This window comes from Podarcis erhardii (assembly GCF_964252035.2).
Source record: "Podarcis erhardii genome assembly, chromosome: 16".
Lineage (NCBI taxonomy): Eukaryota > Metazoa > Chordata > Lepidosauria > Squamata > Lacertidae > Podarcis > Podarcis erhardii.
Genome location: NC_138514.1, coordinates 33,932,500 through 33,949,295, shown reverse-complemented (window position 1 = coordinate 33,949,295; position 16,796 = coordinate 33,932,500). Strand labels below are relative to the sequence as shown.

General features: G+C 46.7%; 1 protein-coding gene across 2 annotated transcripts in view; it reads right to left on the bottom strand.

Annotated features, from left to right (window-relative positions):
• PPM1D (protein phosphatase, Mg2+/Mn2+ dependent 1D) overlaps nt 1-16,796 on the bottom strand; it is a 36,060-nt gene that overhangs the window by 3,051 nt on the left and 16,213 nt on the right. For both annotated transcript variants that reach the window (XM_081844194.1, XM_081844193.1), the window contains exons 3-5: nt 15,681-15,805; nt 4,777-4,967; nt 3,806-4,048 (exon numbers count right to left, since the gene is read on the bottom strand). In XM_081844194.1, the coding sequence (XP_081700320.1) occupies nt 3,806-4,048; nt 4,777-4,967; nt 15,681-15,805 (559 nt within the window). The remainder of the gene's footprint in view (nt 1-3,805; nt 4,049-4,776; nt 4,968-15,680; nt 15,806-16,796) is intronic.

Below are 16,796 nucleotides of genomic sequence, written 5' to 3'. Positions count from 1 at the left end.
GCCCTCCTCAAAAAGTCACCTCTGGAATAGCCAGGGAAGTGGGAGATCTTGCTGTACATATTGACATTCTAGTTCTGTAAGGTGCCTGCCGTTTACACACAGTATATTTAAAGCACATTTAAGCACATCACTCCCCACCCCAAGATCCCTGTGAATAGTAGTTTCCCCCTCACAGAGCTAACTCCCAGGACCCTTAATGGACTACAGCTCCCAGGCTTCTTTGGAAGAAGCCATGTGCTTTAACTGTACAGTGTGGATGTGATCCCAGTGAGCTTAAAGGCTGAGTGGCATTTGAACCCTGGGCTCCCAGGTCCTTGTCCAACACACTAACCACTCACTGGAGTAACTCACCCACATACCCTGCCTACACAAGATTCCTTTCACCCCTGTGGCTACAATCCAATACACACTGGCTCAGATGTAAGCCCCACTCAACGAAAAGGAACTTCCTTCTGAGCCCTTGCACTGCACCTCTGAGCATACACAGAGCTCCTTTCATTTCCAAATTAACCAGAGCCTGCCAAGCCACGCCAAACATCTTGCTTGCCAATACCTGTGAGACCTCCATCTCACCTGTCCTGTGCACATTATAAAAGGTGGGTGATACATCAAGGGTATTAAGGCAAGACAAATACCCCTCCCACCACATACCAACCCTTAGAGCATTTCCCATGTGAATCTGTAATTGCCTCTAATTTTAATAAATGGGGATATACTGTACTGTAAAAGGCAGGCCTCCAACACTGCATGTTCCTAATTGCACCCACTGGATATTCTTTGTCTTGCATTAAGGAAAAAAGCCACATGCCTTTACTGGTACATATTTAAATTATGTATTCCTCAGCCCCAAGCGCCACCATTTGGGGTTTGTTTGTAAACCAAGTCCTCCGCAATCCTGGACTTTTTGGAGAAAAGTATTCTAAAAATTGAAACTTTTTTTTTTTTGCTTGTTTCTTTAGTTGCTTCTTTGGGATTGTATTCAATTAAGTGCCGTCCTTCCAGGGTTTCTCTCCCAGCCCTACCTGAAGATGCCGGGGATTGAACTTGGGACCTTCTGCATGCAAAGCAGATGCTCTGCCAGTGAGCCACGGCCCTGTGCCTTGGCAAAGTGCCCTCTGGTGGACCTTCTTGGATGGCCTGACGGTGGCAGCAGTATCACTCCCAGCATTGCCAGGCAGCTGAGTCCAGCCACTGTTCTAAATTTCCCACAGTGGTCCAACCAAGGCACCACTCCAGGGCATTATGGGAAATTTAAACACCCTGGCACCAGCACTGCTCAGGACACCAGATGAGAAGTTGTTTTTTTAAGGTAGAAAGGTGGCAGGTGTGAGCTGTGGACCCCACAAGCCCTATTGGAGGGGGGGCTGTCGAAAGACTCCCTGTGCCAGTGCCAACCTAGATACCACCCAAGGTACCTCTTGCCAGAGAAAATGAAGGGCTGCATGCTGGGACATCGTAGGGGCGGAACCTAAAGCTGCGCCGTGGTCCCTTGCTGGTGAGAATCAGGGCTGCCACCTCCCTGCCATAATTCTGCCTGCACCTTTGCATAAAGGTAAAGGTAAAGGGACCCCTGACTATTAGGTCCAGTCATGACCGACTCTGGGGTTGCGGAGCTCATCTTGCTTTATTGGCCGAGGGAGCCGGTGTAGAGCTTCCGGGTCATGTGGCCAGCATGACTAAGCCGCTTCTGGCGAACCAGAGCAGCGCACGGAAATGCCGTTTACCTTCCTGCCGGAGTGGTACCTACTTATCTACTTGCACTTTGACGTGCTTTCGAACTGCTAGGTTGGCAGGAGCAGGGACCGAGCAACGGGAGCTCACCCCGTCATGGGGATTCGAACCACTGACCTTCTGATCGGCAAGTCCTAGGCTCTGTGGTTTAACCCACAGTGCCACCCGCGTCCCGCACTTTTGCACAACCACATGCTAAACTTTGTGCCTTGATCACAACAGAGTGTGATGGAACGATGAGCATTTTGACTTCTTCAAATAATAATATAAACTGAATGTTTTCATTATTAAAAGGGAGGGAGGGGAGGAAGGCGGGCCCTAGGCTCCCTGCTGGGATTTGCCAGATGGACTCCTCCTATAAGCCCTGTTTCACTCCTTAAAAAGAGGAACATCAGAAGTGCCTCCTGGATCAGGCCAATGGCCCATTTAGTTCCGGCATGGAGAAAGGGGGGGGGGGAATTAAGCCCTGAGGTTCAGCCAGACTTTACTAGGGAACCGAGCCTTTAAAGAGCAGGTCCTGCCCTGTGGAACTCCCTGCCAGTAGAAGCTCGGCAGGAATCGTCCCTGCCTGCTTTCAGACTTCTTTTGAAAACTGCTTTGTTCAGATAGGCCTTTGAAATATGTAACTCTTTCCCCAACGCATTTTTTATGGCTGCTTCTACTGACACTTCTACTGGTGTTTTATCACTGCTGGTTTAATTTTGTATATCGTAGACTGCCTTGATTTTCTGGAAGAGGAGAGAGAGCGAGAGAGTGCACGCAAAAGAGGCGAGTAGGATAGAGAAAACGAAAGAATGAAATAACAGAATGAGGGAGGTAAGGGAGGGAGGGGAGGAGGAGAATGGAGAAAATAGGAAAAGAGGGAGTCAGAGAGAGAAAGAGAAAGAACAGGATGGAGGGAGGAGAGAGGAAGAAAGAAAAAGTGAAAGAAAGAAAGAAAGAAAGAAAGGCAAGCAGAAGAAAGAAAGAAAGAAATCCCACCTTTTTTTACTAGCTGCGCCTATATAGAGACCCCTGAGTAGCTCATCCAAACCTTTGTGGGTTTTTTCCATTTTGCTTTGCCAAAGAAGAGCTATTCAAAGACTCAGGGGAACATCAAAGCAGCCAGAGCTATTCTGAGCCCAGTGGCGGTAATTGTCGGTTGCTTCAAAACACCCCAGCTGAGCATGACTCCCCTCCCCTCTGACAAGACAAGGGCTTAAGTACAAAGGGCTTCCAGAAGGCAGTGGCGACAGAGAGAACAGCAGCAGCCAAAACTCCAACAAGGGGTGGGCAGCCACAGAAACATATACTGCACTCCAAGGATCTTCTATTTGAATCATGGCAAATCAAGTGGCTAAGTGGAGAGGCATGTGACCAGACCAACATTGCCAAGGGCCAGAGATGATGGGACTTGTAGTCCATCAATATCTGAAGGCTTATTATTTATTTTATTTGGTAAAGGTGTAAGTTGCTTTCTCTGGCCCAGAGGCAACTCAAAGCAAATTACAACCAAACAATCAGACAATAAACCCCACATAGATGCATTAAAACCAGGAGGACCGAGAAAGCATTTTAAAAAAAAACCATTCCACTTGCTTCTGTAAGGCCATTGATTGCTAATAATTATAATATTTTTTATTATTATTATTACCCCAGCCACTCTGGGCAGCTTCCAACAAAGTATGAAAACACATTTTAAAAAACTCGAAACATTAAAAACCTCCCTGTACAAGGCTGCCTTCAGAAGTCTTCTAAAAGTCAGCCAGATGTTTATTTCATTGACATCTGATGGGAGGGCGTTCCACAGGGCAGGCACAACTACGAACCAAAGGCCTGGTTAAAGATGAAAGTTTTTGCCTGGCGCCACAGTTGATAAGTTCTACCCTGGTGGAATCTACACACGTATAAAAACAGTTCCGAATTTTTTTTTAATGTTTTTTAAAATACACTGAATTTTCCATAAGGCTCACCATTGCCATCTAGTGCCACACTGTATATTGCACTTAAAACATTTTATTTGCAGCTGTATGGGGGAGTCCCCTGCCATGACCTCTCGACATCATGACTCGGGATTCTACCCCTCTTTTCTTACCTTGACTGGAGGAGTGGAGCAGCGTGAAGGAGTCATTGCCCACATCTCAGGGCTGCTATAGGACGGGCCTTCAGCCAGGTTGAAATACAGCTCCTCCTCCCCTTCCAAATTGCTCTGGTCGCTGCGCACCGAAGAGAGGCTGATGACGATGGCACTGGTGTTGTCCGCCCGCAGCATGCGCTGCCTCCAACGTCCCAGTGCGCGGTTCACCAACATTTTGGCCAAAGACTGTTGGCGCCCTCCCTTTCAGTTCCAAAGGTGGGCAAGGAGATGCGGAAGGAGAGAAAAGGAAAGTCACCATCCCATAACTATGACATGTACAGTGGTACCTCAGGTTACATACGCTTCAGGTTACAGACTCTGCTAACCCAGAAACAGTGCTTCAGGTTAAGAACTTTGCTTCAGGATGAGAACAGAAATCGGGCTCCGGCGGCGCAGCAGCAGCAGGAGGCCCCATTAGCTAAAGTGGTGCTTCAGGTTAAGAACAGTTTCAGGTTAAGTACGGACCTCCGGAATGAATTAAGTACTTAACCTGAGGTACCACTGTATTTGGGGAAGTTTCATTTCTCAGCTATGCCTTCAGATGGCCTTTAGATAGATGTTGTGATCAAATTCTGTACGATGGCTTCCGGAGATCTGATATTATATTTACTTATATCCCACCTTTTCCACCAGACTCAAGGTGGCTTACGCAAAACACATAAAGCTCAAAACATACAAACATACAAAAAAATAACCAGAGAGAAAAGACTTTGCTACACAGGTTTCCCACCCAATCCTAGAGGGTTCCTGTCCTCTTTTTCCCTCACAATGATAAGTTAAAGAAACCTGTTCATGAGAGACTGAGAGAGAATATTCTCAATTCACTACCCAGGCACAGGTACTCCACATTTTTTTTTCTATCATGGTTTCGGCTGGAGGTGGAGAAATTGGTGGCTATTGGTATGGTTTCAGATCAAGCTCATGCTCACCGTAAAATACTTTTTCTCTTCATGGTCCTGGCACATAGAAATGGCTTCCTGCGGTGGGATCATGTTCCACAGCCCATCACTACCCAGGATGATATATTTGTGCTTCTGAGGATCTAATGTGTGCACACTTGTGTCCGGTTCGGGAGATACAACAAACTCGCCGCTGTAGAAGTCGTAGCTCCACAGATCACCTGGATTGGGAAGGGTACAAGAGATAAAACACAAAAAAGAGTTTTATAAGTTTTAATTCATTTAACTGGGGTGGGCGGGGTGGAGAGCCTCTGCTATCAAATGTAACAGTTCAGGATGGAATCTGAAAATCAAACTCCCTGTGCTTAGAAAACAAAACTACCAGGACTTTAGAAAAGAGTTCAGACTAGATTTCTCCCTGCAGGGCTGTCACAGCAAGCTACTATTGGACTATGGAGGATTAGGCTCTCATTAGCTACTAGCCAGGGGGACTATACTAGGGGAGAGCTGTAGATCCGTATACCTGGTTCAATCCACGGCACCTCAAGGTATGGCAATGCAGAACATCCCCTTAGTTACAATTTCGGGTTTTAAGGTTATATTAAGGTTATGCATCCATCAGCACCAGTTTGAACAAGATCCTGTTACCAGTCAGAAGCAAATGGTTACAGCTCTCGGCAGAGGCAGCAAGCCCAAGGTCAGGCAGCCAAGCAAGAAACCCTGCCTGAAACCCTGGAGAGACACTGCCAGTCAGTGTAGACAATACTGAGCTAGATGGACCAGTGGTCTGACTTGGTGTAAGGCAGTTTCCAATGTAACGCAAGAGTTCAGAGTGTTGAGGGTTCAAACAAAAAAGCAATGAATTCATTGGGGAATGGCTTGACTTTATTATGTAGTCAAATATAAGACAGCACAACTGGACACACACACAGTGGTGGTTTTCAGCTATGGAACTTGAAATTCACCATTACTTCTGCTTAAAATGGAACTCACCTTTCGGTTTAACCTATTTATCTCATCTGGGATTGAGATCCTACTGGATTTCAGTGCTCTATACACATCCTAGCCCTTTGCTGTTAATTTCGATCAGTCCTTTGCTGGCCCATAACTGTAAAACTGCATTTGTTTGGTTGCAGTTTAGTAGTTTTATCTGGGATGTTGTAATAAAGGTTGACTGACTTATTGCCCTATTTTGGAATGGAGGTGTTCCTGTGACAGGAGAAAGGGAAAAGGGAAGATGTAATGCTCTATAAGTTTATGAGGCTCTTTACAGTAGCTGCCACGTCATGCCTGGTTGTTACAGACTGTTACTTTCAGTTTGTTTTGTACTGAATATATTTTTACACGGCTTGCATCCTGTATAAAAAACACCCCAAGTCAATATATACAGTTGCTGTCGAAATTATTCAACCCCCATTGCAAATCAGGTTTGTTATCATTTCAGCTGTTTGCAATGAGCAACACAAACAAAAGCAACTGAAATCGCTCAAGTGTTTTCCCCAAATTCAGCTGGAATTGCAACTTATACTGGCTTCTCCTACTGCCTGTGAGGTAGGTTCTACTGAGAGGCGGTGATGGGCCCAAGTTCACCCAGTGAGCTTCATAGCAATGGGGATTTGAAAGCAGGTCTCCAAATTCCCAGTCTGACACTCTAGCCACTGCAACACAGTGGCTCTTAAACAGGTAATCATCCCTTCGCATAAGCAGCCTGAAAGATTTTCTGACTCGATTTTTCCTCATGTCCTTACAGCCCCCTTAATAGGGCATCCAATTTCGTTGCACTTGTGCAATGTTGCACTTGTGTAATGACAATAAAGAATCTATCTATCTATCTATCTATCTATCTATCTATCTATCTGTAACATCTATCGGTGTGTTACAGTACAGGTACGCCTGAAAAACAAACTGTTACTCCTTGACAAGAAAGGGACCTAGGGCCGTAAGCCAACAACAGTTCTACTCAAGAGTAGACCCGCTGGACTTCATGGACCTGAGTTTGTCAGTCCTTTAATCTCAAAGGATCTGTTCTGGATAGTACAGCTACAACAGCTACAACCCCTAGCAACTGAATAACAGCATTTTGTGTTTTGTTGTTGTTGTTGTTTTGTCATCAGAAAGCTCAAAACCCTAAAGTGCTGAGGCCCCAGTAAAGGCAGCCATTTTGTTGTGAGCTCCACTCCTCGCAAGGCTTCTTTTTCCGCCCACGCAGGCACTTCAGAAAGCGGCAAGCCGCTTTAGGAAATAAGGAACCCAAGCTCTTTTGTTTCCTGAAGTACAATGCTCATTTCGCCATTAGCGCCGCACGCCATCCAGCTGACAGCGTTTTCAGACACTCGACAAGGAGCCATTTGAATCAATTACTCCTATTTACTAGAGCCAAGCACAACCTGAGCTGGTCCTCATTCGAGAGCTAATTTCTGCCTCTGCTAAAGCAGAGATAAGAGGGAAAGGGAAGAACTTGTTCTCCTATTAACAAGGCTAATTAGGGGAAAACACACACACAGCATCCCTGATCGTAGGGGAGGCTGTCTCCTCCGCCCACCAGTTAGCACAAAGAGGTTGAATCAGCTTATATTAAAATGGGGGTGGGGGATGAAGATGAACTGCATGGAATCAGGCCCTGTTACGGCCTAAGAATATAAAAAGAGACTGCTGGATCAGGCCAATGGCCCATCTTGTCCAGCATCATGTCCTCACAGTGGCCTCCCAGATGCCTGAATGGGAGGCCTACAAACAGCACTTTCCTCACTTGGGATTCCCAGCAACTGACAGCACAGGTAGAGGATAGCCATCGTGCCTCATAGCCACAGACAGCCTTATTTTCTTCTACTGGTTTGCTAATTCTTTATAAAAATAGAAGAAAAAGCCCTGCTGGATCAGACGAAGGCCATAGTCACATCATACATTTAAAGCATTATGATACCACTCGGAACAGGCATGGCTTCCCCCCAAAGGATTCTGGGAACTGGTGCTGAGATGTTAGGAGACCTCCGTTTGCCTCACAAAGCAACAATTCCCAGAGTTCCCTGTGAAGAGATTGACAGAAACCATTCTGAGAATCGGAGAATTCTGAGAGGAGAACAGGGTGCCTCCCATGAACTCCCAGCACCCCTAATAAATAACAGTTCCCAGAATCCTTTGGGGGAAGCCATGCCTGTTTCAAGTGGTATCATAATGCTTTAAATGCATGGTGTGAATGTGACCAAAAGGCTCGTTGAGCTCAGCAGCCAGCTAGACGTCTGTCAGGCGTCCACAAGCAGAACCCAAGCCTGACAACATCTAAAGGGCTACTGATTCCCCCCACCTGGCTCCTGGCTCTCAGTGAGGCCCTGATCCGGGCTTGGGCTTTTGTGTGGCTCCTGCTCCTCCAGAGTATCTGCACGTGGACCTAGGCAGACACTTTGCTAGCAGCACCTAACCTCCAGTATGGCTTTCTGCCTCTTGTATATTTATTGCATTTATGTCCTCCACCCTTCCCTTTTCTCCAAGGAGCTCAAGGTGGCATAAATGGTTCTCTCCACTCATCTAATCCCCACAACAACCCTGTGAGGCAGGCAAAGCTGAGAGGTAGTGACAGGCCCAAGGCCACCCAGTGAGCTTCATGGCCAAGCAGGGATTTCAACCCTGGTTTTGTAGTCCAACACTTTAACCATATGAGCTCTCTGTCTCTTCTGCTCCTGGGTGTGTGAAATAAATCCTAAAGGGGGTATATCTGGATCAAAGACTCCTCAGAGTTTCAGACTGTGCAGAGATCTGGGGGGGGGGCATCCTCTAAGGACGCCCCACGTTGCAAGTCTGGGCAGGGCTAAACCTTTACACCAACGTTTCCATGCAGAGAGGTAGAGTGCCAAGGAGGCAGCTAGTCCTGACATGTTAAACTGGTTACTCATCATTCAGTGGCTATTGAGCATGCTCAGTCCTCATTGGGCTGTTTTTTGAGGGAGGGGAGGTGGAAGTTGCCCTCTTAGTTTTAATTATTATTTATTTTTTCTGCGCATCTGCAAAATTCAGGGTTTCCTTCAAGCATGCCCATAACTTCCCTCTTGATTTTTTCAGCAGCGCTGCACAGCCATTGGCACTCTGCCACCCGACTTCGCTATTAGAGGGAGCAATATATAACAGGTTTACACAATCCAGTCGAGGAGTGGTTTTTTGGGGCACGACTGGAAGACTCATAAGCATATCCACCTGCAATTAAGCCTCCACCTGCCATTTACTGGCAAAGGAGCTCATCTGGAAAAATGGCTGGAAGGCAGCCAAGAGACTGTCGGATTAATTGCCTTCAGTGGGAGGTTTGGAAATGCTTGAGTCTCACTAAGGCAAAAAGACTGGGGGTGGGGAGGGGAGGAAGTTCTCTCTATTCTAGCACCTTAATACATAAATGGAATGCTGAGCTACTGCTGAGCTACAGCACTTCTTCTAAAAATGAAACAAGATCCCAGTCCTCATGACTCAATGAAGGACTGATTTAAATAGACCCTGAAAGCTGCCTTATACTGTGTCAGACCAACTGGTCCATCTAGCTCAGTACTGTCTGCACTGACTGGAAGCAGCTCTCCTGGGTTAACTCCCAGCTCTACCTGGAGACGCGAGATTTTCTGTGCCTATGACAGATACTCTACCACTGCCACAGCCTTTTAAAGGCTTTTCATAGTGCAGGCAACTTTTCACTGACGTGTGTTCAAGTTAAGCACAACCACATGCATACACGCATTGCTGCAAACCCGGAAGTGGCACCTAAAGCGACAATACAGTGGTGCCCCGCAAGACGAACGCCTCGCAAGACGGAAAACCCGCTAGACGAAAGGGTTTTCCGTTTTGGAGGCGCTTCGCAAAACGAATTTCCCTATGGGCTTCCTTCGCAAGACGAAAGCCCATAGGGAAATCTCCGGGACAGCGGGGAAGCGCAGCACGTCTTCCCCACTGTCCTCGGACCTCCTCCGAAGGCTGGCGGTGGGGCGGAGAGACCGTCTCCCCGCGCCCGCCTTCGGATGGCTGTCCTGAAGACTTGCAGTGGGAGGAGGGTTTTCCTTCCCACCAACTTTCAGAATGCTGTTCTGAATGTTGGCGTGGGGAGGAAAAACCCTCCTCCCACCGCAAGCCCCGGGAACAGAGGAGAAGCGCTGCGCGCCTTCCCCTCTGTTCCCGTACCTGTCCTGAAGGCTTGCGGTGGGGAGAAAAGCCCTTCTCCGCACCGCCAGCCTGGCAAGCGGTCTCCATAGGAACGCATTAATTGATTTTCAATGCATTCCTATGGGAAACCGTGCTTCGCAAGACGAAAAACTCGCAAGAAGAAAAAACTTGCGGAACGAATTAATTTCGTCTTGCGAGGCACCACTGTAACAGCCCCCTAAAAGTGCAAATACGGTGCAAAAAACAAGTGTCTAGCAATCCCCCGAGCCTTTGCAAATGCAATCCCACGAGGAGTGCTGGGTTTTCCAAGGGTTTCCAGAGGTTCAGAGGATGTTTGCAATCAGACCTTAATTCAGAGCCTTGAGCCACTGGAATCTTTATTCTTTGGAGAAGAATGTATTTTGGCAAATATATATTTGCAGACAGGGGGTCTCAGATTCAATCCCCAGCACCCCCCAGGTAAGGCTGGGGACGCACCCTGCCTGAAACCCTTGGAGGGGCAGCATCAGTCAGTGTAGACAACCCTGAACTAAGTGACTCAACATAGGGCAGCTTCCAATGTCCCTAAGCGATGGGAAGCCAGTGCTGAATGTCGCAGCTCAGGAGAAGCAGATCCAGCAGGCTAGGCGGCTCTTCTTTCTTGTTGCAAAAGGCCAGGAAAGAGAGAAAGAAATCTATTCACGTGCAGAAGTTACACACACCCAACCCAAGGGGCCCCTGCTTGGGGGTGCAGAGGCTGAAACAGCGGGTGGGGGGTTTGCAGGGAGAGAGAAGAGAAATATTTCCGGTAAGGTAAACAGATCCACATGTGCCCGAGAGCCAGCAATGTAAATTCAGCAGCGCAGGCCCAAATCCCCACACGGGGAAACAGCCACCACTCATCCTGTTTTCGATTACGTTATTGTGTACACTTTGCAGCACATTTGCTTCCAGTGAGAGGGAAAAAAATTGCAGGTTTGCGCCAGGGGTAGTGGGAGGTGGGGAGGGCGATCAATATGGATAGCGGGAAGACAGAAAATCCCCTTTGCTCATAAAGCCTGGTTGTAGTAGGGTCTCGCTAAGGTGGATGTCAGGCAGGCAGCTGTGGCCAAGGCCTTGCTAAATCTAAGATGGATCCCAGATGGGTCAGGCCAAAGGCCTATCTAAGTCTACATCCTGCTCTCTCAGTGGCCAAACAGATGCCTCAAAGGGAAGGCTGCAAGCACGATTTGAGCACAACAGCATCCCACTTGCTATTCCCAGAAGCTGGTATTGGTATTCAAAACTGCTATTCAGAAGCACATTGCGTCTGACAGTAGAACACGGCCATTGTGGCTAAAAGCCTTATTCTCTGTGTATTTGCCCAATTCCTTTTTCGAGCCATCCAAGCCGGGAGCCGCCACTGCCTCTTGTGGAAGTGAGTTCCATAGTGTAACTATGTGAAGAAGGACTTTCTTTTGGCTGCCTGAGTCGCCCAGCCTTCCCTGGATGGCCCCATGACACAAACCTCTGCTCCCTAGGCACTTTCCCCACCCAATTCGTAATCTTAAACGCCTCTGTCACGTTCCCCTACGGGGCACAGTAAAGGCTGGTTTCTCAAGAAGCAAAGATATCAGTGAAATTCCCAGAGAGAGACTGGGAACCAGAAGCTGCAACCAGAATCCACAGGGCTGGTGTGGTGGATCCCCCAACTGTGACAGCAAAGCAGAGGGGATAGAAGGGGTTAACTTAACTCAACGAAGTGTGTAATTAAAACATTAACCATCTGCTAAGGTCCATCTGGCTTTCATTTCCTTACAACTGGCACACAAAAAGGGGGAGGGCCTTTTTTTTTTTTTTTTTAATTTGCTGAGCGCACTTCTGAAGTTCCTAGGCCATGCGGAGTCGAGGCCTCGCCTCGCTTTCAAGCTTCTCCACACACACAAACGCTCACAGTCCTCCATTAAAATGATCTCCTGTGGGCATGAACACAAGCCTGCAATATTACTCTGAAAACCCCAGGAGGAAGATAATCTACAAAACCTATTGTGAGGGAAGGGCGGAGGGCGGTGGGGATGGGAAATCAAGCGTATCCCGAGGCTTCTCCTCCTCCACTTTGAAAATTCACAGCACCGACTAGGCCCTGCATTTGCACAACAGCAGCAGCCCAAGGAGAGCATGGCAATCCTGTGTCCAGGCCGAGGGCCACATTCTCTTGTGGGGGAACACTGCAGGGGCCGCATACTATTGCTGGTCTGGGCGGGAGGCAAAAAAAGAAAAAGAGTGCAGCAACAGATATTTAATTCATTCCATTTCTTTGAAATCTCTTCCTGCAAACTGTCTCTCAATTTTGTGATAAAGATATGGCTCTTACCACAGCAAGCTACATTCCAGTTATGCAAACGTCAAAGGTTTCCCTTGCTTGCCATGCAAAAGTCACCCGCCGCTGCCACCAATCTCTCCAGCAGGGAAATGAGAGAGGCATTAATGCACGCCAAAGACACATTTCTGCCAGGAAAAGCACCCAAGGAGGGTGCAGGGACAGGCTGGGGAGGGAATGCAGCCCAAGGAAAGTCCCGAAGGCCAGACAGAGGCACCTGAAGGGCCATATCCGGCCCCTAGGCCTGAATTTCCCCACCCCTTTTGTAATGGTGTATGTAGGATAGCAGGTGCCGTGCCAGATTAGAAGTGGGGACAGTAGTGGCAAACAAAGGACGAAGAAGTCAAATCAGTTATGATACATTGGCTAGGGACTTTGGCTATAATATACAATTAGCAGATTGGGAAAAAGTATGGAATGAAAATATGAAATTCACTGCATGTATGACGATAAAGGAAAACATTATGAAAATGGTATACAGATGGTACATTACCCCAGTTAAACTTGCAAAAATGTATAAAACATGCAATAAGTGTTGGAAATGTAAAGAAAAGGAAGGGACGTTTTACCATATGTGGTGGGAATGTAAGAAAGTGAAGGGCTTCTGGGAAATGATATATAATGAGCTGAAAAAGATGTTTAAATATACATTTGTGAAGAAACCAGAAGCTTTTCTGTTAGGAATTACAAAAAGAGAAATTAACAAAAGTGATTACAAACTTTTTCAATATGCAGTGACTGCGGCTAGAATCCTAATGGCCCAAAAATGGAAACAAGAGGAACTACCGACTTTGGAAGAGTGGAGGATGAAACTTATGGACTTTGTGGAATTAGATAAAATGACTGGAAAAATTAGATACCAGAAAGATCACAAGTTTACTCAGGACTGGGTAAAGTTTAAGATATATCTGGAAAACATTTGTGATGAACAGACAACGCTAGTTGGATTTAAAGAAGCTTTGTGATGAGAAAGGGTATTGTAAAGAGAAAAAGAGATGTAAAGATATTATAAACTGGCAATATATTATAAAGGAAATGGGGAATAAATATTAAAATATGAGGACTGTGGGGGGAGCTGGTGGAAGTCAAAAAATTTGTAAATTGGAAAATATGGTTGCATTTGAACAAATTTGTAAAAGAAATTTTTTTCAAAAATTTAATAATAATAAAAAAAAGAAGTGGGGACAGTCGGCTTCAAATCCCCACTCAACCCTAAAGCCCACTGGGTGTCTTTCATCCGCTCAGCCTAATCTATCTCACAGGGTTGCTGTGCAGACAAAACAGGCTAGCAACCACTTTGTGAGGCTGGTAAATGGAATCAAAACAACATCCCCAATGGTGTAACTGGAAGCACCCCTGTGAACATTTACTGCTGGGTTGCAGAGGCATGTCTCTGTGGTGTACAGAAATGGAGATGGAGCAGGGAGGGCTGTGCGGCTCAGTGGGTGGAGCATCTGCTTTGCATGCAGAAGGTCCCAGGGTGAATCCCTGTCATCTCCTGGCAGGGTTGGGGGTGTGGGGAATCTTATTACAGAAGGATACAAGTAAACAAACCTAACGAGTTTATACGGGAAAGGGTGTGTTTTCCTTGATGTACTGGAATAGTAAATACCAAGATCCGTGCAACAAATTGCTTTTGGTTTAAAGCAAGCTTTTTTTGTTTTGTTGGCTGTTGTTGGCATCCGTCTGTCTCGAGAGGCAATGGAGTGTGCCTCCGGGGGGTGAAGCCAAACTGCGACATTAGCAGCACTGGAGCAACCTCCCTGGGGCACAAGCCTTAACTTTGAAATACCGAAAATCCTATCGTGTGCCTTCACAGCAGTCAAAGTGATTGGAGGAGGAACTTGGCAGAACCAGCCAACTATTGGAAAAGTGAGACCGTGTCTGGATCAGAGGAGTTATTTGAGGTCAGAGCACACTTCCTTGCTCCAAGAGATACTGAGGTAGGTGCATCTACGAGGGCAGCCAGCACTGGGTGCCAGCCAAGAGCCTGGAGCATTATTGACAACCTAACAGTTTTGAGGATAGTGGATAGAGACACACAGGGCAGATTTCCACCCTCAAATGGAGTGTGCAGCATTTTTCCAAAGCTGTGAGAGCCTGTTTGCCACCTGAGCCAACAAGCTTGGCTGCAAGGGGGGCAGGGAATGAGCAGCTGGAGCCCCCACCCCCCGCCACATGCGGCTGTGCTAGATTACCCAAGAGGCAGATTAAGCAACATGCTTAGGGCACCAGAAAGGCAGGGGCACCCAAAAGAAAAATGAGATTTTAAAAAATAAAACGATTTGGCATTTGAGATTTATTTTTTTTAAAGCATCCAAGTAGTCCATCAGGACTTTGATAAGACTTCATTACATTCCTCTACACACACTTGCCCTACTTTTTTTGTTCTCTTAACCCCACAGAAAACCAGGGATACTAACATAGTTCAAAATAATGCGAGGAAATCAGATCCTGTTATGTATTACAATCAATTTATGGGGGTTTTCTAATAATTAATTTTTTTATTTTATGGTTTAGTATGGTTTTTGTTGTATTACATATTGGGGGATAATATTTTCAGTGCTTAGAGCCTCTAAAGTGGTGGTTTTCAGCTGGTCCAGACCCAAGACCCACCTCTGACCCACAACGTGGGACCTGCTTTCACTTTTGTTTTATACTTCAGCAATGCTAACAGTGCCCATTATTAATCCTAAAATGGCGGCTCACAGAGCACTATACCTTTGCATTACTAAATGAAATGCAGTTATTTTTACACTTGCTCTTACCCAAAAGAAGCCTTTGAAAAGGAGCGATTTTTGCATCCCGAGAGAAGTCTGGAAGCCATCGAGATACACAAGGCGGCGAAGAAAGTGCCTCTGTGCCATAGGAGCTCTCTCACCAGAGGCATAGATATAGGAAGGCAATCCATTCACCGACTAGCACAATCCACCGTCTCGGATGAGGCCTGCACTAGCAAAGTTACGGTGAATGCTGGCCCTCCCAGAACCAGGATACAAAATCCACTTACAACCACGAAAGCCACTGTGGTGTAATGATTGTAGCGTTAAGATGAGGGCCTGGGAGACCAGAGTTCAAATCCCCGCTCAGAAGTGAAGCTCACTGGTGACCTTGGGCCAATCACTCACCCTCAGCCTAACCTACCTTGCAGGCCTGCTGAGAGGATAAAATGGAGAGGAGAACAATATTTGCCATCTTGAACTCCTTGGAAGGAAGGTGGGATATAAATGAACCTGAAATGAAACTGTGGTTTCCAGGGCTGGAAATCTGGGAGGCCAATTTTTTTCCTCCACTGCATGTTAAGTGAATAGTTTCCTTTCCCTCTTATGGGGAAAAAGTGCCTGCATTGGACTGGAAGCTGCGAGCTGCACCCCACTGCCCCAAAAGATATGCATAGCATTGGCAGTCAAGTTAGATCTCCTCCGCCCCGTCATCTCCTTGGCCTGGCCAATCGCTTGCTTACCTAGAGCCCGAGCCACCGCCAGGAACGGAATCTGGTCAATCACTGTGCTTCGCCGCACAGGGCCATTGTGGGTCAGGCGAGGCCTCTTCCACACGACCCGATTCACGCCGGATTTATTGATCACACTAAAAGAGTCAGGGCAGGGTGGCAGGGAGAGGAATCCAGAAGGAGGGAATAGGGGAGAAGAAAGAGAAGGCAAGTCAGTTACGAAGCTGTAAAACTGTCAAAGGGTGAATGATCTCATTGTTTTTATAAGTAGGAGCTGCAATAAAATGTTGCAGTGCAGAGCTGTGCTGCTCAGGGGTCTAGCCAGCTAAGCACCCTATTCCATCCCCCACTCGCAATTTTTCCACTAACCGTCAGTCGGCATTTTGCAACAAAGGCTTCGTGGAGCTGCTTTTGGGGTTTTCTCCCTATTTAAGACTTAAAAGTGTATATGGCAAGCTACCTTGTATTGAGTGAGACTATTGGCCCATCTGGTTCAATACTGTCCATTATTAGGAGAACCTAATTCCCCCTCACAGAGCTAAAATTCTCATTTATCAATCAATTCCTCTTCCCAGGGAACTCTGGAAACTGTAGCTGTGAGAGGGATAGGGTTTTCCGAAGAACTCTCAGCATCCTCAACAAACTATAGTTCCCAAGGTTCTTTGGGGCAAGCCATGACTGCTTAAGGAGTTATAATGCTGCTTTAAATGTCTGGTGCAGATGTAAGCTAAGTTTTACTCATCAGTTTCAATGGGTCTACCTTGAATATGACAATCATTGGATACAACCCAGTATGTTCCAAGTTGACAAACAAATGATAATAAATAAATAAATAAAGTGGAAGACAAAAACTGTAGAGAGAACTCCTTTCCACTGGAAAACCAACAGCAGCAGAGGAAAAACAGAAGACTCATTCTGAACCCCCTAGTGCGTCCAACTTCAAGCAATGTGTTCTCAACTGCAAATAGTGTTCTCAACTGCAAAACTTGGACTCAGATCTATCTGAAGCCTAGAAGCTGAGGGGGTGACAGGAGGGGATTCTGGATGTATGGCCAAATGAAAAAGAGGGAACAACAAAGAAGCCGATCAGGCCAATGAGGAAACCTCTTAACACTGATAGGCTGCACC